Consider the following 20,713-nt stretch of genomic DNA (forward strand, 5'->3'; position numbering starts at 1 on the left):
TGGTCCCCTACGCCTCACCCGCTGGCGTCACGGAGCCCGAGCTCCGCCCAAGGTGTTAAATTAACTCCTCAGTGCGCCGCGTTCCGCGCCGCCGCTCCCGACTTTCGCGCCGACTCGGCTTCCTGGTTGCGGACGCAGCGGAGTCGCGGCACCGGGCGTCTGTCCCGCGCGCCATGAGCCCCACGCGGCCGAGCGTGCTGCCCGCAGTGCTGCGCCTGCTGTCCCTGCTGCCCCTGCTGCTGCCGACTCCTCCGGGTGTCCGGGGTGAGTGGGACCCGGGAGCCGCCGGAGCCGGCTAAGCTTGTCGGGTATGGGGGAGCGCTTAGGTCTGTCCCGGTGTCTGCGCCGAGGGGCTGCGGACCCGGAAGGGAGCCTGTGGTCCTTGTGTAGTCATTGTTCGGTCACCCTCCACCTTGGGACTCAGACTTCAGACTTCAGACCCAGGGCTCCTGCTGACTTGATCCCCGGGTGGGAAAAGCGTCTCCGCGGTGCTGGCTCCCCGCTGGCTTGGCTTTGGGGACAGGTGTGAAGGGTTGAGGAAGTACTAGCTGGCTTTCAGGAGCAGCCAAACCTGGGGCAACTGAAAGGACTTTCAGAGCATGCATTTTCAACCCTCCAACAAGTCCGCTCTTTAAGGGTGGGAGGCCAAGGAGCTGTCCACTTAAGCCTGTGACACAGCCCAGTGCATTTGTGTCACTTGCTGGGTGTGCCTGGCAACTGCACCAACGTGGACTCACAGTAAATTCCAAACCACTTTTTTTTTTTTTTAAGTAAGAAGGAGGGTTATTTGCTCTCAACTTAGGCTTGAATTAATTGACAAGACGTTAGACCTACCAAGTTCTTGGTATGCCAGTTCAGCTTTGGGCAGAAGTAGAGGTTTCTCAGAAGCCATGGACACTTCCCCTATTCGAAGGAACTCTTGGAAAAGAATATTGCTGGGAACTGAAAAGGAGTATTTCCTTCAGGTCTGCTTCTTCCTCTCTAGGTGACTGCGGCCCTCCGCCAGAAGTGCCTAATGCCCAGCCAATTCTTGGAGGGAGTACCAGTTTTCCTGAGAAAACCGCAATAACATATAAATGCAACGAAGGCTTTGTCAAAATTCCTGGGAACCCAGACTCAGTGGTCTGTCTGTCCAACAATCAATGGTCAGAGTTTATAGAATTCTGTAATCGTAAGTTCTTCATTTCATTTTAGAAAAGTTATGGGAATGGAATGTGTCTTGTTCAGTGTACTATTATATCTCTTTGGAGTGACTGGTAATTGATAGTTTTCTAGCATTATTAAACCCCAGTGTATACTGTGTTGGCATTTCACACACCAGCTAATTGAAGGCATTACTTCCCTGCTTCTTCATTAAGAGGTTTTTTTTTCCCCCTAACACTGCACCTCCCAAATGGGCTAATAGAGAAAGTAAACAATAGGTACTGTTTAGGGAGTAAATTATATGTGAATATATTTGGCAGTTATCTTGAGATGCATACCTAGGTGGTCTATTTTCTTAAATTTCATTTTGTTAAGTAGGACTTAGCAAGTATAGCTCTGAAATGACATTTTAAACTCTCTAAATTTATTTCCAAATCTATTACATACATAACTTTATGTATTAGCCTTGAGATAGTCATGTGTCCCTTAATGATGGAGTTATGTTCTGAGAAATGTGTCTTTGGGCGATTTTGTTATCTGAACAACATAGACTGAACTTAAACAAAGCTTAATAATACAGCTTACTACACACCTGGGCTATGTAGTGTAGCCTGTTAGTCCTAGGAACAAACCTGTACAGCATGTTACTTTACTGAATACTGTAGGGAACTGTAGTACAGTGTTTGTGTGCGTCTAGACATATCCTAACATAGAAAACATTGCAGTAAAAATTAAAATTGGTGCACCTGTATAGGGTTCTTACCATGAATGGAACTTGCAGGACAGGAAGTTGCTCTGGGTGAGTTAGTGAGTGAATAGTGAGTAAATGTGAGTCTTAGGACATTATTATCCCAATACTGAAGACTTTTTAAATTCTGTACACTTAAGACTATGATAAATTTATTTTAAAAAACCTTCAATAATCAATTTACCTTGGCTTACTGTAACTTCTTTATAAACTTTTTAATTTTTTTAACATCGGGATCTCTATGTGTTGCCTAGGCTAACCCCCAGACTCCTGATCTCAGATGATCCTTCTGTCTCAGACGCTTTAGTAGCTGGGACTACAGGCATGTGCCACTATGTCCAGCTTGATTTTTTTTTTTTTTTAACTTTGACGCTTTTATAATAGCACTTAGCTTAAAGCACAAACGACTTGTACAGCTATACAAAATTACTTTTCCTTATTATCTTTTTTCTATTTTTAAGATTATTAATTTTTTTACTTTTTAAAACTTTATGTTAAAAACTAAGGCACAAACACATACATTAGCCCAGGCCTACACAGGGTCTGAATTATCAATATCACTATCTTTACCTTCATATCCTGTCCCAGTGGAAGGTCTTCAGGGGCAGTCACAGGCATGGAGCTATTATATCCTGTGATAAAAAAGAAAAGTAGAAAGAGTATACTTGAAAATAAAAATATAATATAGTAATACATAAACTAACAACAGTCATTCATCAGTATCAAGTTTTATGTACTATGCATAATTACATTTGCTATAAATTTATGCGACTGACAACACAGGATATTTGTTTCCATTGCGTCCCTGCAAACACATGCTGAATGATATTACATTATGATGACTATGACATCACTAAGTGATAGGAAGTTTGGGGCTCTATTATAATCTTATGGGACCACCATTACATATGCAGTCCATGCTTGACTAAAAAATCATTATGGAGTGCATGACTATATACAAGCAAAGATTTAAAAAAAACCAAACACTTAATTCCTGCTTTTCAAAAACTTGGACCAATGGAAACTATAATAAATACAGAAACTGCCACAAATAGTCTTTGAAACCATGTGTGAAATAGGCTCTAACTGTATATTTCTGTCTACTCCTGATAGAAGGTAGTAAGATGAAGCTTCCAATCCTTTGCACGTGCTTTGTGTTTAGTTTATAACCCTTCCACACCTATTGCTTCACCTAATCCTCCAGACATCCCCATGACTTCAGCAGGGACCCTTATTCCTCTCTCACACTTGAGAACACAAGCTCCCACAAGGTAAATAACCCCCTCAAGTCAGCATCTCTAAGGCAAAAGAGCCAAAGTCAAGCTTGGAATTTTGGACTACTAATCCAGTGTCCCTTCCTGTACACCAAGCCTCTTTATAGGCTCACATTTGCCCAGCTGTTTACAGTTTGTGCATAATATACACAATTGGCTTATCAGATCCTTGTTCCCAGGGGTTGTTGTGGAATTAAACGAATTTATATGTGCAAAACTAAGAGTTCAACGAATATTAGCTATTATTGTTGTTGTTCAGAACATTAGGCCAGGGGTCTGGAATATTTGTTATGTATCCCTGTACCTCATATCGTGGTGCTGTGTAATTCCTCAGGGCCATAGCAGGGTAACATAATTATTGAGTCTTAGTACTGTGCCAGGAAACTTAAATGGGTTATATTTATGAAAAGTGGTGTTAGTGATATTTATATATTAGATCTATTTCAAAGGCCTGTGGTAACTAGGAAATGAATGTATTTATGCAAACACCCTTGGTACACCACAAATGCTGTAGTGACATTTTGTCAAATACCATGTACGTATAAAAAAGTAAAGGAAAGGGGAGGAATTTCCTCAAATAATTAAACATAGATTATAAAATAAGGTGATACGACTTTCTTGTTGTTGCTTTTGTTAATTCTTTTAGGTAGCTGTGATGTTCCAACCAGGCTACTTTTTGCATCCCTCAAAAAGGATTATAATATGCAGAATTATTTCCCAGTTGGTTCCACTGTGGAATATGAGTGCCGACCTGGATACATAAGGAACCCTTTTCAGTCTGTAAAACTAACTTGCCTTCAGAATTTAACATGGTCCAAAGCAGCTGAATTTTGTAAAAGTGAGTATAATTTTTAAAAGTGTTCTCACTTATCTGGTGTTGGGGGAAATAGCTCTTCATTTGTGCTGGAACTCTGGGTACGTGTTGTTATTTAGAATAATTCTTAAAACTATGAGAGTCATTTATTTTAAATTAAACAAACTAAGTATTTATGTGTTAGGAGTACTTATTCACTCACAAATTTCACACTTCTTTAATGTGAGCTTCTAGATATGTTGCTTTTTTGAAACTTATCAAAAAAATGAAGGTAGAATTCAGGAACTCTAAGGATTAGATATAGCAGTGGTTTGGATGATAAATTTTGTGCCTGATCATTTTAAAAAATTCTAGTTTTATATTTTATACCTTTTACTACAGTAAAATTAACACATAAAAATTGTATGTATTCAAGGGATACAGTATGATGTTTTAATATACATATGTGTTATGAAATGATGACCACAATCAATCTAATTAACATATCTACCACATGGTTATTTTTTATTGTGTGTGTCTGGATAATTTAATGGAAAAAAATTGTATTTTATTTTAGAAAAATCATGTCCTAATCCTGGAGAACTACGAAATGGTGATATCAATATCACAACTGGCCTATTTTATGGTTCGCCAATCTTCTTCTCATGTCACACAGGGTAAGTTTTGTTATGCTGAAACTCTATGCTTAACAAATAAAGAACAAATTAGTACTTGACATGGAAATCGCTAGATTTGTGACCATTGTTCACAGACTGGTGGCAACCAAAACAACCTCTGTCCTCAAAGATTCTTTATAAGCTCATTACAGTTAAACTTAGTAATAAGAGGTCAAGAAAGGAAATTTTATACCACAAACTTCTCTGAATTCTTAGATTTCATTACATATGTGATTTAAAATAAAATTTTAAATGTGATTGCTAAAGGAAAAAAATTGAGATACGTGGATAATACTTAGAAGTCAGAAGTAGCAATCCTTCATGTATTAAATATGAAGCTAATTTTTAATTGATCTTAATAAGGAATTAGCACCTGAATTTTTCCATATGCAACCAATTTATGAAATATCGTAGGCTAAAAACATTTATCCCTAGTTTGAAAATATTCTTCTAATGTAAATTCTTTTACCTTTCTCTATGGAGGGAAAAGGAATGTACTCATTGAATACCATCAATGCCTTGAATGCAGCTGAAAACTTTACATTCATTTTCTTATTTACTATTTTCAGATTGAATTATGCTCCCTCTTATGTGCACACTCTGTCCCTCCCCCCCTCTTTGCTACCTATATATATATATATATTTTTTAAAGTACTGAGAATTGAACTCAGGGGCACTCTACCACTAAGCCATATCCCCAGCCCTATTTTGTAATTTTCTTTAGAGACAGGGTCTCACTGAGTTGCTTAATGCCTCACCATGCTGAGGCTGGCTTAGAACTTGTAATCCTCCTGCCTCAGCCTCCTGAGCTGCTGGTATTACAGGCCTGAACCACTGCACTTTATAAAATAGTCTTTATAAAATAAAATAAAAAATAGCAGTTTTATTTGTCTATTAAATACAGATGTTAGTTGGGTCATTAAAATCTGAGAAATACTTTGAACCCTTTAACAATAAATGCTTCCACTAGTTCATGAAATCTGTATTGATCTTTTGGAACTTAGAAATATAAATTGTTTAGTCATCTATGTCATTTAAAAATGTTTTCTACATTTTGTGTTTTCTAATATATGCCCCTTGCAAATAAAAAATGTTCTATGTGTCCTACACTTTTTTTTACCCTTAGGCTATACACTTTTTTTTTACCCTTAGGATATCTTATAACTTAGTTTTTTCTTTTCCTTTAAACTTCCCTATGGACTTTTTATCAACTATTGTTTTGTCTCCATCTACTGGTGTAATAAATAATTTTAAAATGATATTCTAGAGAATCTGAGAAAAGCTAAGTATGTGTGGATATATCTTAATTTTTTTCTCCCCTTTTTGTTCTAGGTATAGATTAGTTGGCGAATCTTCTAGTTACTGTACTCTTTTTGACAGAACTCTTAAATGGAGTGAACCATTGCCAGAGTGCGTAGGTAAATCTTTTTTAAAAATCTAAGCAGTCTGTTTTTAGAGTTGAATAATAATGATAAATTACTTCTGCTCGTTAAGAATTATCTACAATGTATATTTCTGGTATCCTTATATTCCAATGGGTATTATTGCTAATTGAAAGACCTTCTCTAGTGATATTTCTTACTTTATTAGCTGTGGGAATAAACTATCAAGCTTCCCTGAGTCTCAGTATTCTTAACTATAGAATGGGAATTAAAAACAAACTTAGGTTTGCATTGTACTTGATCATTTATTATGTAACCATTCCTTCTGAGAGTCAAGTAAGATAGTAGATTTTCCCCCCTGCAATTTTTACAACATAATTAGAGCAATTCTGCTTGTATTTGTTTTACAAATTCAGCTGCTCAATAAGATTTATCTTGAGTCTCTGCGAGTTACTACATACTAAAAATTTTTGCTCTAGAAGTGAAAATATAGTCCTGACACTTAAGATTTTTTACTCTATTCAAAATCATCTGTATATATTTCTGAATTCTCAACTCCTTTCATTTATTGCCATTCCCCTGGAATGAAGAGCTATGCTGTCTTTCCTGTCTTGGAAGAAGGGTACATTTTAGGATTAAACTCAAGTTCCATTTCCTCCCTAAAGTCATTTCTGACTGCCCTATTTTTTGACTCTAACATCCTGTAGCATTGACTTTTTCAAGCTTTGGTTTGATGTGTGGCACATACAAACATTACTGGAATTTTTGGTTTACATGTGTCCTAAATCTAATTTTTTGTATAAATTGATCTCAAGGTTAACATTCATGTTCTATAATATTTGCATTAAGAGCTCCAGATATTCTACCCATTACTTAATAGACATGTACGAGCATCCTTTGTTGATAATGCTGAACTTGTAGGGGGTGGAGGCAGCCAGAGGCTTGACTATGGGGATTTCAATAGATTACCTTTGGTCTCCTGCCCATATTATCCACATGTGTAGTCAAAAGAGAGAATGATGATGAAGCAAAAAGAAATGAATTTATTCACAGTTTGATTCCAAAGCCAAAATAGTATAGAATTTGTATAGTGAACAAAAGCCAAGAACTATTGTTGTAAGTCTGGTTTGTAAATCCTGCTCATCTTCTGGGTCCCTAGTGTGGGGCTGCGGGCAGTTTCCATTCTCGGCATGATATGCAGCTTGGAAAGGTGGCAGGGGGGCAATTAAATGTACTTAACCTGTACTTAAAAGGTACAAGCTGGGTGCTTCTTCTAGATCTTTTAATTTTAAAGTTGGTCCTTTTACAAACTGAGAAAATGATATATTTTGATTTTTAAAAAATCATGTTTTAGTTTTTATTTGTAAAAGTACTTTGCTAGTTATATATTTTTTTAAAAAAATTGTAATTCTTTTTAAGAAATTTACTGTCCAGAACCAATCCAGATTGACAATGGCTATATTCAAGAGGAACAGGAAGTTTACGTATATAGACAGTCTATAACATATGGATGTAATAAAGGATTCAACCTGGTTGGAAAGAGCTCCATTTATTGTACTGTCACAGAAGACGAAGGAGAATGGAGTGACCCACCACCTCAGTGCATAGGTAATCAGTTCACAATAGTTATATTTTTGTTTATTCTTACCCTTAGGCCTATATGTGGGCTATAAAGATTCTATGAACTCTCTTAAGAAATAAATGTAAAATCATATATGTGTGTGTGTGTGTGTGTGTGTGTGTGTGTGTGTGTGTGTGTATATAGCATATTTTCACTTTTCTGTGGGACAGTTTTTTCATCCGATTGTCAGAGGGGACTGTGACTTCCATACACACAGGCAAAAAGAATATAAAATATAAAAGCTTAAGAGACATTTGAAATACGTTAAAATTCTAACTGAGGTTAGAAAGAGAGGAGAGAGGTAGAAAGAGAAAAAGAAGAATGAAGAGGGGAAGGAGAGGAAGTTGGAAGAGAGGGGAAGGGATGAAGGCAAGATATTGAAGAAGATAATGACTGAGAATTTTCTATAACTAATGAAATACACCAGGCACTGATTACTCACTTCTCAGCAAAAAGAATGCAGCCCAAAAGACAATGAAAAGAAAACTGTAAAATACTATAAGAAAATGACTGTTCACCTAGAGTTCTGTACCCAGTGAATTTATCTTTCAAAACTACAAACAAGATATATTTAGACAAAAACTGAGGGAACTTGTCAATGGCATACCAGTCCTTATGAAAACTAAAGGAAATTTTTAAGTAGGATGAAAATAATCCCATGTCATACATGAACATGCAAGAAGAAATGAAGAACACTGACAATGGGTAATGAACACTGACTTCATGAGGGAGTAAAATACTGTGTCTTGTGGGATTTGAATTATATGTAGAATATAATAGAAATAGAACCTCCGACAGAAATAAGGAAGAGGAAGTAAATTCAGTGTAAATGTTCCAAAGTTCTAGATGTACTGAAAAAAGTGGGAAGCGTAATTAATTTGCCTAGTTGGCTTATAGTCTAATGCTAATTGCTAGAGTTGCCACCAAAGAATTCTAAAAGAATGTGTATATCACAAGCATAAAGGAAGGATATTATTTAATCCTGAAGAAAACGAGAGGAAAGGAAACAAATGTAAAATAGATAGCGGTTGAAACCTAAATTCATCAGTAATTGTATTAATTGTAATTTGACTAAGATTGTCAGATTCAAAATAAAACCTAACTATTTACTGTTTACAGGAGACATAGTTGAATGATAAGACAATAAATTGATTGAAAACAATGGGAAATGTACTATACAAACATTAATAAAAACGGTGCAGCTCTGTTAATATCAATGAGTACCTGAAGATTGGACAGTTCATGATAAAGGAATCAATTTGGAAAATCTGCAATTCACAATCTAAAATATGTATGCATTTGAAAAATAGTTTCATTGGATAAGAACAAGAATGGACAGGAAAAAAATAGACAAATCCACAATCGCAGTTGGAAAATTCTACATACTATTTCAGTAGCTAATAGAATGAACATTAAAAATCATTAAGAATATGGAAGATCTGAGCAATAGTTGAGCTTAAATTTATGTGTAAGGATATGGGATCCTCAATGACAGATGGCCCATTTTTTTCAAGTGCACATGAGACCTACACCAAAATTGACCATATAGCTAGGCTTGGAATTAAATGGATTTCAGAAGATTGAAGTTATTCAGAGCATGCATTCCTGAACACAGTGGAATTAAATTATGCATCAATAACAAAAAATAAATAAATTTTCAGAAAATATAACTCCTTTGGTAGTATATAAGTCCTCTGAATCAAAAATAAAAATTAATTCAGTGGAACAAAGAGTTCTTTTTATACACAAGGGTTTTAAAAGGAAAAGTCCATATAAAAACCTTATTTACTCCAATGATGATGACATTATTTGAGTGCTGCTAAGTGCTGTGTTCCTTGCTAAGTATTTTATTGACTTGTCCCTTATATCATCCTGTGATATAGGTAAAGGAAACAAACAAACAAAAAAATAACATATCATCTGAGTACCCAGAATACTGGGTGTGTGATGGGAGGTGGCTGTGGTACTGGCTGATACAACCTGTTGCTTTGGGGACACAGCTGTGTGAAGCAATTTACCAAGTCATTTCCATTCATCTTTACAATGATGTCATGCAATCTACATTAGGTTTTTTGTTTTTGTCTTCATTTTTTATTAATTTATTTTAAAAAATTGACATAATAGTTGTACAATTACATGGAGTACAATGTGATATTTCAATACATGTACAACTGTGCAATGATCAAATCAGAATAATTAGCATCAATTTGTTCTGTTTTTCTCCTCAGTTTACAGAGGAGAAAAGCAAAGCTTAGAGGGATTAGAGAACAAGGGATTAGACCCTTGGCATGTGGTAGAACAAGCCTCTGGCACGGTCTGCACAGCAAGTCTGTATAAACAACCCAGACATTGCCATTTTGTTATTTGTGGTTCTAAGAATATGTCTTTAATGGAAGTTTTTTAATAATTGTTCTTTGGCCTGAAATCTGAAGAGGAACTAAACAGATACATAGAGTTGGTAACTGGTACAAGAGGAAAGGGAATTATTTTTACTCAGACCTATGAATTACTTAAAAAAGAAGTGAAATAGTGAAACCTAACATGTCCTGAAAGCACTGGAAAAAGCAACAGTGCTATGACTGTCTACAGCAGTTCAGTGATAGCATCATGTTGTTCCTTGGCCCTGGCATACAGGAAGGAAGACAGTTTTGGAGAGAAAATAAAGAGAAATGAGAATGAGATCACCACCGACTCCAAATTTGGTTTCCTTTTTCTTCTTTCCCCACACGGAAAAGTTTGAGACCCTCAATATGACCTTAATGTAAATCTGTTTTAGTCACCTATAGGTGTAATTAATATCAGAAGCAAAAACAATGTATTAACTCCTTGCCATATACAGTAAGACTAGATTTCCCCAAAAGTCAGTCTAGGTTTTTGGTGGGGACAGAAAGCCTACAGAACAAGCAATGGCTAATAAAGTTTCACTGGAAAAGCAATATTTCACTAATTTTTTTTCTTAACATTTTTCCTCCACAGGAAAATCCTCAGGTTACAAGCCTTCACCGACAGCTCAGAAGCCCACCACAGTCAGTGTCCCAGGTACAAGAGCACCATCAACACCCCAGAAGCCCACCACAACCAGTGTACCAGGTACAAAGGCCTCACCAACACCTCAGAAAACCACCACAGTAAATATTCCAGCTACAAGAGCCCCACCAACACCTCAGAAGCCCACCACAATCAATGCACCAGGTACAAGAGCCCTACCAACACCTCAGAAGCCCACCACAATCAATGCACCAGGTACAAGAGCCCTACCAACACCTCAGAAGCCCACCACAGTCAATGCACCAGGTACAAGAGCCCTACCAACACCTCAGAAGCCCACCACAGTCAATGCACCAGGTACAAGAGCCCTACCAACACCTCAGAAACCCACCACAGTAAATATTCCAACTACAAGAACTCCACCAACATCTCAGAAGCCTACCACCGTAACTGTTCCAGATACAAAAGCCCCAACACCTCAGAAGCCCACCACAGTAAATGCTGCAGATACAAGAGCCCCACCAACACCTCAGAAACCCACCACAGTAAATGCTCCAGATACAAGAGCCCCACCAACTCCTCAGAGGCCCACCACAGTATATGCTGCAGATACAAGAGCCCCACCAACTCCTCAGAGGCCCACCACAGTAAATGCTGCAGATACAAGAGCCCCACCAACTCCTCAGAGGCCCACCACAGTAAATGCTGCAGATACAAGAGCCCCACCAACTCCTCAGAGGCCCACCACAGTAAATGCTCCAGATACAAGAGCCCCACCAACACCTCAGAAGCCCACCACAGTAAATGCTCCAGATACAAAAGTCCCACCAACGCCTCAGAAACCCACCACAGTAAATGTTCCAGTTACAAGATTCCCAACACATCAGAAGCCCACTACAGTAAATATCCCAGCCTCAGAAGCCCCATTAACTTCTCAGAAACCTACCACAGCAAATAATTCAACCACAAAGACCCCAGCAACAGCTCAGACATTCACTATATCAAATGCTCTGCCTACAAAGACCTCACCAGCTGCCCAGACTCTCCTCATGGCTAATGCTTTTGCTACACAGACCACAACAACCACTCAAAAAGTCTCCACCACAAAAGCTTCATTTACACAGCGTTTTCCAGCAACACGAAAGTCCACTACTTTACATGTCCCAGTGACCCAGGGTCTCAAAAGTACAAAAAGATTCACCTCTGCTCGTATTACAGCTACACAGCGCCCATCTGTTCCCAAAGCAACCACAAGTTTTCATACAACAAGAGTAACAGAAAGAAAAGAAACTTCTCCTTCAGGTCAGTTGGTGCTGTTCTCAAATGTGATCTGATGCACTATGATGAAATGTGAAGCTGACCGAGATTGCAAGATTGAATAGTTTCCAATTTATTGTAGCCAGGCTTTTTCATAATGCTTTTGACTCATTCATAATCATTGATAAATGTAAATAATAAGATGACAAGTTTTGTTAGAATCTGCTGAAAGGAAGTTAGGTTTCTCATAGTTTCTTGATGGTAAGATGGGTTCAGTTGTTATTTACTGTTTGATCTTTTCAAACTTGTTTCTTGCCACCAAGTTAGAGAACCAAATTTAGATGATGTTTGTTTTAGTATTCAATAGCTATCATAACTTAAGTTTATAGTGTTGAATGTCAAACAGATATAGGTGCTGGTATTTATGTTACTTGATTAAGTAAATAATGTATAATTTATAATTATAATTTATAATTATAAAAATTGAAGTTGCTTTTGAGCTTTCAAGTATATTTTATTAATAGCTATGTATTGATATTAAATCTCTAGCAAATCAGATAAAATTTAAAATTTTAAATTTTGTAAATATTTTTTTCTTCTTTCTTTTCAGGTGCTGTCAGTCTTATATATGGTAAGTTTGGCTCCCAGACAGTTAAAAGAAATTGCCATCACTGTGGGATGTACAACCCATATTCCTGGAAGAGAATATTACCTTTTAACTGTCTTAGAAAAACTATCAAAATGCAGTGTTTAGGGGTACCTAAGAGAAAATGGGTAAATGCATTTTATCAACATGTTGTGTGGACACCATTAGGTACTCGATACGTTCCTGTGTATTCCAAGTCATGCTCTTGTTCCAAGGTAATTTTAAGACAACTTCAGATCACAAGGCCAATCAATCAAGTAGTATTGCGTGCCCACTGTCTCAGAGCCTCATTCTAGGAACTTACAAGATGGAAAGGAAACAATTATAAATCAGTTTGTATCCTCAAGTGTTTGTCAATTGATCATAAATTACTTTTTTTACCATTTTTAGATCTCTGTTCTATTCCAGATGAGACAAAAAGTGCTACCTTTGATAACATATTTGTCTTTTCCTCTTCTCTGTCATTTGAAGCAAAGTTCTTTTAAAAAACTGTTCTGTTGCTGTGCAGACATGAGGCCAAAAACATCTGCGTTGCAGTTTATTCTGGCATTTGGTACAGTATTTTCTTTGTATAGACATATTTGATGTTATACATTAACAAAAAATCAATAAACTATAAAGATGGTAAGAGAAATGTTAAGAAACAATACAGCTAGATTTATATACTGATAAGAATGTTCAAGTGACAATACACTTTTACTTTTAAAAAAGTGTTTATTTTTATATTATGTACTTTTTAGCAAAGTTCCCTGTCTTATATATGCATGAATTATCAAGGGACAATAAACCTGAAAACAGATATTTTGTTATTACTAGTATTGTTATTTTATACTGCAAATGCTGGAAGATTTAAAAAGCTAACCAATTTATCTTGAAGGATTCCAACAGTTGGAATTCTTTGTTTATTCTATATTTGAAATAGAAATAAATGTTTTCTAAATGAAAAAACAATCTCATGATTTAATGATTCACTGTTCACAAAAAAATGATGAGTTTTATAGATGACTTTTTTTTTTTTTTTTTTACTTGACCAAGGGCATTCAGTAAAAGTTTGAAGAGCTTTTTTTTTTTTTCTCTGAAGTTCTCAAGGTCTATAATCTGATTTATTTCCCAGGAAACTCTATTCAAGGTTGGTTGTAATTCCAGCTTGTGTTAAAAAATAAAAAGGAGCTCCTTCTTTCTTGACCCAGACATATAGCAGCATTGTGTGTGTGTGTGTGTGTGTGTGTGTGTGTGTGTGTGTGAGAGAGAGAGAGAGAGAGAGAGAGAGAGAGAGAGAGAGAGAGAGAGAGAGAAGAGAGAGAGAGAGAGAGAGATATCTTGGAAGACATAATCCTGATAATTATTTTATTTCTCAGATTAATGTTGTGAATCATTTTAAAGATAAGTAAACTTGTGTTGCAAAGAAATTGCTTTTGATTATACTGCAGTGTAAGTAAATGATGCAGATGATAGAACTTGGGAAATAGTTGATTTTTGTTTTCTATTTAATTGCACTAATGAATCTTCATAGTATTTCCTAATTGCCTTGTAAATGACACTGGCACTATGAATTTTAAAAATATTCTTCTACTGGATCTCTCAATATGTATTTATTCTTTCCTATTCTCTACCAAGGACCTGCTTAGACGCACACCCACATCATCATCTTCCATGAGATTTTAATACTGTTCATTAAATCTATTTATGTACATTTCTATATAACTATACTTTATCTATACTTTATACAGATAAAAACAGTAAGGTTTTTTTTTTTTTTTTTTTTTTTTAACCTACTTGGGATATCACCCCCATATAGTTTCACTAGTTTTTGTGTTTGAAGACAATATTATATAGAAAAAAGAAAAAGAGTTTGTGCTTTGTGCTTTGGATTCAGTCAGACCTTGGTCTGAATCTCTTTTTTTTTATTCAGTAAATATTCAAAGCAAGTAATTAATCTCTCAATTCCAGTTTTCTCATTTATGAGAGAGAATTAAGGTTTCTATAAAAAAGTCTTTGAAGCTTGATGTGATAATGGATTTGAAAACTCTAAGCACAGTGCCAAAAGTTAAATGAATATAGTTTCAAGAAATCATAACACTATGAATTTGATCATTCCCTCTGGCCACACTGAAGAATAAGAGCAGTTTTTAATTCAAGTAATATTTGCATGTTTGCTATGTAGCCAGTACTGTACTGAGATTTTTATATGTGTTAAATTTCTTCTTAGAGTAGTTTTATAATGTAGCATTTTTATATTTTTCAGCTGATAAAACTGTAGTTTCACATAATTTATAACTTATCCAAAGTAACAGAGATAAAAGGAAACTGTCCAGTGAAGGATAGCATTTCTTCCTAGTAATAGGACAAGAGCCTGCACAACTCAAATTAGACAAGGTAGCCTTGACTTTTTTACTAATATTGTTATATTTTCTCCTCTCATTGTGGAAATACCATATTGTGACATTCATAAATTCTTTATGCTCAATTGAAAGAATATTAAAGAAAAAGAGAATACTTGGTGAAATACATATTTTTCTATATCCTTTATCATATACGTATTTACTTATCCTTTACATATCTACTTGACTATGGCATGTATTCCCAATATTCAAATGTAGCCAAAATCTAAGTGTACTTGCAAGACTCTAACATCTTATACAGTTATTTCAAATGAATAATTTGATGATTCAAGAGTTACCACTGTCTTATTGCATGTTTCTTCACCTGAAATTCTTCAGTTCCACTACAATAATTAACCATTCATTACTCAGAGTTAAAAAGTCAGATAATATATAAGAAGTCAGATAGTATAATAATAAAGTTTTTGTGATTGTTGTCATCTGGAAAAGGAATTGTGTGAATTTCTTTTATCTGAAAAATTTGAAGAACCACAGAGACCAAATCTAACAATCATGTCAAGACACATAAAGGGTTTATTTCGTGTTGCTCAGAGGTAGTAATGTTGAGAAAATTTATAAATGTGAAAATTTAATGTAACTTTGACTTTTCTGGGTATCAATATATATTCACCTACAAAATGAGAGTGAACTCCAAAGTGCCTTCTAACTCATTATTCAGTTTATATTTGAACTACTGATGATCAAACATTTAAAAGTAAGCATGGTTATGTTAAACACTTTAGAATCCTCTAAAACCTGTTAAAAAAATTTGTATTTGAGCACTGTGATACTTTATTTTTTTCTCTTTCAAAGAAGACAGGAGAAATAACATGCTGTATTTATTGTTGAATTGTGACATAGGAATCCATATACCAAATGCAAGTCATGTCTCCCTTTTTTTCTTTAACTTGTCTTATAACTACTGTGTGTCATTGTGAAGCCCCAATGAATATGCCATTGTTGTTATTAATTGTGTTACCAAATTTTTTCCCCTCAAGGATTTGTTGCTGCTGCTATAATAATTGGTATCCTAATTCTAGTCAAAATTTTCTGGGACTATGGAAAATCAGGGTGAGCAGAAATTCTGATAATTTTTAAAAAATCTTTTCTTGGCTATTGTTTTTCAGTAAAACTTAATACTGTGCTTAGCTTTATTGTATTTTTGGACATGTTGCCTCTTCATTCCTTCTGTCTGTAATTACTGTCCTGGAGAATAGGTTTTGTGTCTTTTTTCCCCCCTCAGTATATTCTAGGACAGAAACCATATTTCATAGGAAAATGATGGAAAGCCATTGTCTTACTTTGTGATGTCTTAAAATCAATGGACTGTTTTTCTTTTCAGTATAATTTATAATATCTGTGTATTATACAGAAGTAAAAAAATCTAGGAAAAGTTCAACTTCTCACATTCTTAATTTGCCTGTGATGAGGTGTTTTTCTGTACTGTGTATATTAGGTACCAATGTAACCCAAATCAACCCAGCAATTAAGAATGCAGGCCCTGGGTGTGACTGCTCACTTGGTCTATCACTTATGATCTCTGTGACTGTGAGCAACTTAACCTCTCTGTGCCTCAAATTTTCATGTGCAAAGTATCATACCTACCTCATGGGATTGTAAAAAGTATTACTTAAGTTGTCACCTGTAGAGGGTAGAACAAGTTGCTTGGTACATGATACACACTCAGATGTTAAAACAGCAACAGGACAAAAAAAAAATCAGTATTATTCAAAACATCCAATCTGCATTGAATCTACATTTTAACTGTAAATGTCATGGTTGGCTCTGCTGTATCCTGTAGACAGAGTGATTTAAATGTACCTGTTTTGTTTTAGGAATTTAACTGTTCAGAAATCTAATTGTGAAATTCATATAGGCCTGAGTTCTCAGTTGCTTGAATGCCTGTCCTTTCTTTTTTCATTAATTAATATAACAAGTACATTTTAATTTTCTTACTAAATTTCCTTTTTGGTTGATGTGGGCTATCTAATTTTTACCCTTTATGACTTTTTCCTTTCTCCTTAAATTAACAATAGTATCTAAGTATAAAGTATATGAACATTCTTTAAATAAGTATTTCAACCTTTTGGTAAAAATATTTGGCTGGCAGGTCCTAGGGTCAAGGATGGTTAACAGCTTTTACAGATATTTGCTTAGTGTCAATTAAGAAGTCTAGGTACTACCATAGCAAGTGTATTAAGATATATCTTTTTCTAACTTTTAAGAATATGGTTAGAGCCTAGCAAAAACTAGCAGATTGATTCTTAGGCATGTAGAGTGAGTGAAGTTAGAATAGATGCCTGAACACAACTACTTTGGAAGAAATTCAGTCAATTCACCAACCTTATGTACTTATTTGTTCCAGCTCTATTTTTAGAGTGTTATAAATTTATCATGTTATAAATTATCAATTTATAAAGCATTATCAGTTTACCAAAGTTAGTGCTCCATGGGTCAGGAGAGGGTGGCAAGGGATGAGTTTACCAGCTTTCATCAGCATCTTTACATACTTTGGTAAAGCAATTTGCCATGATATTTTACTAGGATGAAAAATGCTGGAATATAGAAGCAGTATTTGTATTGAATTATATTTGGGGATCTTTGCAGTAAACATAATTGCTTAATTTATGAAACAGAGGGAATGTCACACAAACCCATAGCACTTGACCTTTCTTATGTACACTTAAAAAATAATCCACTCACCTTATTTTGAAAGTGTAAGCTGTCAAGGGTAAGAACTGACTTTATACATGCGGGTTATTCTCCAGATTTCATTTTTTTATTTAATTAAAAATTTGAACTTCATTAGGACAGAGGATACAGATAACTAATGTGAAAGTAATAATGTAACTGTATCTAATCATTTTTATGTCTGTCTACCAGAGGGTTTATTTACTTCTTTAAAAGTGTTGGGTTTTTACAATAAATTTTAGTGTCGGGAAGGGAGAGTAAGCAAACGCCTGATTTTGTTCTTTGATTGAAATTTACATTATATAATTCAATTAGTTTTTTCCTTCTTTACTATCCAGCTCTTATAACACATATGAGAACAACAAAGCAGTCAATGTTATGTTTCATAATTTAAGTGAGACTGATGATACCTCAGAAGTCAGACATTCTGATAAATTATAAAAGGTATATATATATGATTTAATAAAAGCACATTTCTGTGTCTTCAAGACAGTGGGCTTAGGGTTTCTGTAGACTCTTAAAGGATAATAGAGTCTTAAGTCTCTATAATAGAGTCTTAAGTCTTTATTATTGCTAGAATTGTTTTTCTTTGTTGAACAAATGACTAACACTAACTCTGTCCTTACTGTGATGCACGTCATCCATTCTTGCATCAGCAGTATGCTCATCATCTCATCCTGAGTCGCACTCTGTTTATTGTACTGATTAGATGCTATGATGCCACAAATACTTGGGAAGGGAACAATGATACATTAAGGCTTAATAACAATGTTTTCATTATGACAATTTGCATCATGAGATGATTGGCCTGTTCCATGTTTGTTTCTCCTGTTGCTTAGTGGCTTTTAGTGTTTAAAAAACCTTATAATATGTGTTAAGATATTTTTTACGAGTCATGCATATGGATCTTAAAAGACACCATTTGTCTTTACACAAAAATTACTTGATGTAAATTTACCTGTGAAATTTTCTGTGTCTAAATCTAATGAATCTTTTCTCTACTTCACAGGTTGTCTATAGGAGATAATCATTGATTTTTGGTATAAATGTATCTTAAATGACTCTAGCTTGGCTACTATTAATCTAAGAAACTAAAAATTGTCATATTTTAATTGTTGCTATAGCTATCAAATTATGCCTGCAGAAGTTATTCGTGCTTTTTAACTTACTAATTTTGCATTTGTTTTGTACCCCCAGTTAACCAACTCTTTTTGCTGCTTTATTACATAGAAACTAAACCTTAAGGTTTATTAGTAGTGAATGAACCATTTTGATTGTAATTTTTTTCTTTTTTTTACTTTCAGGGCACACATGTATAACTTTGACAGTTTTGCTTGTGACGCTAGGAACCATTGGCTATCTGACTTAGCCAAAGAAGAGTTAAAGAAGAAAGTGTACTCATGTACACAGAACACTTGTAGTTTGTTAGAACGTTCTGGAGAAGTGGATACAATAAATGCAGTAGTTCTCTATGTTTTACATGTTATTCTTGGGTTGAAGGTGTATTGGGAATGTTAACAAAGCAAGGACAAAAGAGTGTGTCTGGAATCACGTTCCCAGTATACCTAAGGCCTCTTGAGGATAGAACAACTCCCAGAATGGAGGGTGATCACTTCTAAAAGTGTAGGGACATGTTCAGAGGTTTGTTCCTATTTAGACTGGGAACTTGAAAAAAAGGAAATAACTGTTTTTTTTTTTCACTAGATGTGTTATTTTAATTTAATGAAAAGTAAAAAGTTAAAAATATTAATTGGCTAGCAAAAAACAAACAACAGAATCTAGTGTCTTCTAAACAGAATTGCCAAAAAGAGATGAATCACATTCTAAAATGATCTGATCTGTCAGGAATTTTCATCTCTACTTAGTCTATTACTTGTGAAATGATTAAACTGTAATTTTGTCCTGAGGACAAATATTTTGTTTTGTTTTGTTTTCCCCAGTAAAAGAGAATTGTGAAAATTGTCTTCTTTGATTTAATATCTTTAAAAATACTCTGGAGATCTCATTGACATAAGATTCTATTATTTCTGAAATACGGTGTTTATAGTGAATTGTAAATCTTATTCTTTTGTAATATAAGATTAATTTATTTATATTTATTTATGTCAGTGAACATTTTGGTTTCACATGTAAAACAAGCTATGTAAAGAAATTTATTTTCCTTAAATAGAAATAAATAATTAATCATATTTTTGTCTCATGTAGTATTTGAAATTTATTTTCTTAAATGTGAATATTTTATTTCTCAATAAGAGATTATCTTCCTGCCTCCCAAAAGGAGTTTAGAATATTGTCTTTTGATTATCCTCAGGTGAATCATTTTCAGTTACTTTTAAATTGTACCATATTGTATTTTCTGATTACTGGTATTTTCCTTTTAGTTGATTATTTGTTATTGGTTCTCTTAAAGGCAACACATTAATTTCTGTGTTCTTAATCTGTTCCTGTCATTTGTTGATTACATTTTAAGTGTTTGACTAGACTAGAATATGCATACAACTCTACTAACAAAGATTATGTTTGCTTCATCTATTTTGTCAATGGTAGTAAAAAACTTTAACATAAATTCCACATGCTTCATGAAATTTCTCTGTAAAATACTAAAATATAAATTTTTAATAATAAGGACATTCTCATTCCTAAATGACTCTAGTTTGGCCAGAGTCACGATTAACAATATTAATAATTACTTTCATTAGTTTCTAATATTACAAAATTCTTTATGCTCTTCTAACTGGGAATGGGCAAATATCTACCTACTGATTCATTCCTTTGTTAAATATGAGGGCCTGCTTTGCTATCCTGCAACAACCTGGTACTTCTTAGAGTAGCAAGAACAGCACTGGTTCAGTTATTCCAAATAATACCAGAGCCTACTATGTGCAGGTTACCATCTGTTAGTCTTAGGGTTCCAAAGATAACCGCAATGTCTGTCCTCAAGTTGCGTAAGGTCTACCACAGGAAGAATAAGACTCTATTTACTGAGAGAAAAAATGCAGACTTGAGTTATAGCACATACCTTATAGAACACATTGGGTGCTTAAACTGCTATCTGTTAAGCAAATTAGTGGTGGGTCGGGTGGCATTCGAGACAGGGTGCTAAGCAAGAGAA

General features: G+C 34.9%; 2 protein-coding genes across 13 annotated transcripts; both read left to right on the forward strand.

Moving 5' to 3' along the window:
- The first annotated feature begins 25 nt into the window (after positions 1-25).
- On the forward strand, positions 26-19,790 carry Cd55 (CD55 molecule (Cromer blood group)). Of its 12 annotated transcripts, none has more exons than XM_040277192.2 (12): positions 26-264; positions 986-1,171; positions 3,812-4,003; positions 4,536-4,635; positions 5,968-6,053; positions 7,437-7,625; positions 10,615-10,830; positions 11,845-11,928; positions 12,494-12,514; positions 15,909-15,981; positions 17,940-18,045; positions 18,906-19,073. In XM_040277192.2, exons 1-11 carry the CDS (start codon positions 174-176, stop codon positions 18,040-18,042), a joined length of 1,341 nt encoding a protein of 446 aa, XP_040133126.1. In that variant the 5' UTR covers positions 26-173; the 3' UTR covers positions 18,043-18,045; positions 18,906-19,073. The 12 variants fall into 12 exon arrangements, with proteins under 12 accessions (XP_040133126.1, XP_040133131.1, XP_040133124.1 ...); XM_040277197.2 differs by lacking the exon at positions 17,940-18,045 and adding an exon at positions 18,611-18,641; XM_040277190.2 differs by lacking the exon at positions 17,940-18,045 and having other exon boundaries at positions 18,906-19,790.
- LOC144367241 (uncharacterized) lies at positions 10,836-11,840 on the forward strand (the record flags this gene model as incomplete). Its single annotated transcript, XM_078022896.1, has 1 exon — positions 10,836-11,840. A coding segment is annotated over one exon (1,005 nt), but the record flags the coding sequence as incomplete, so codon positions are not given.
- Positions 19,791-20,713: the final 923 nt, after the last annotated feature.

Source organism: Ictidomys tridecemlineatus, chromosome 10, assembly GCF_052094955.1.
Source record: "Ictidomys tridecemlineatus isolate mIctTri1 chromosome 10, mIctTri1.hap1, whole genome shotgun sequence".
Lineage (NCBI taxonomy): Eukaryota > Metazoa > Chordata > Mammalia > Rodentia > Sciuridae > Ictidomys > Ictidomys tridecemlineatus.

Bases quoted from the DNA above. Each gene is read 5' to 3' on its own strand.
- Cd55 (XM_040277189.2), top strand. From the start codon at position 174: ATGAGCCCCACGCGGCCGAGCGTGCTGCCCGCAGTGCTGCGCCTGCTG. The intron at 1,172-3,811 runs GTAAGTTCTTCA...TAATTCTTTTAG, and splicing joins GTTTATAGAATTCTGTAATC to GTAGCTGTGATGTTCCAACC. The intron at 11,929-12,493 runs GTCAGTTGGTGC...CTTTCTTTTCAG, and splicing joins AAAAGAAACTTCTCCTTCAG to GTGCTGTCAGTCTTATATAT.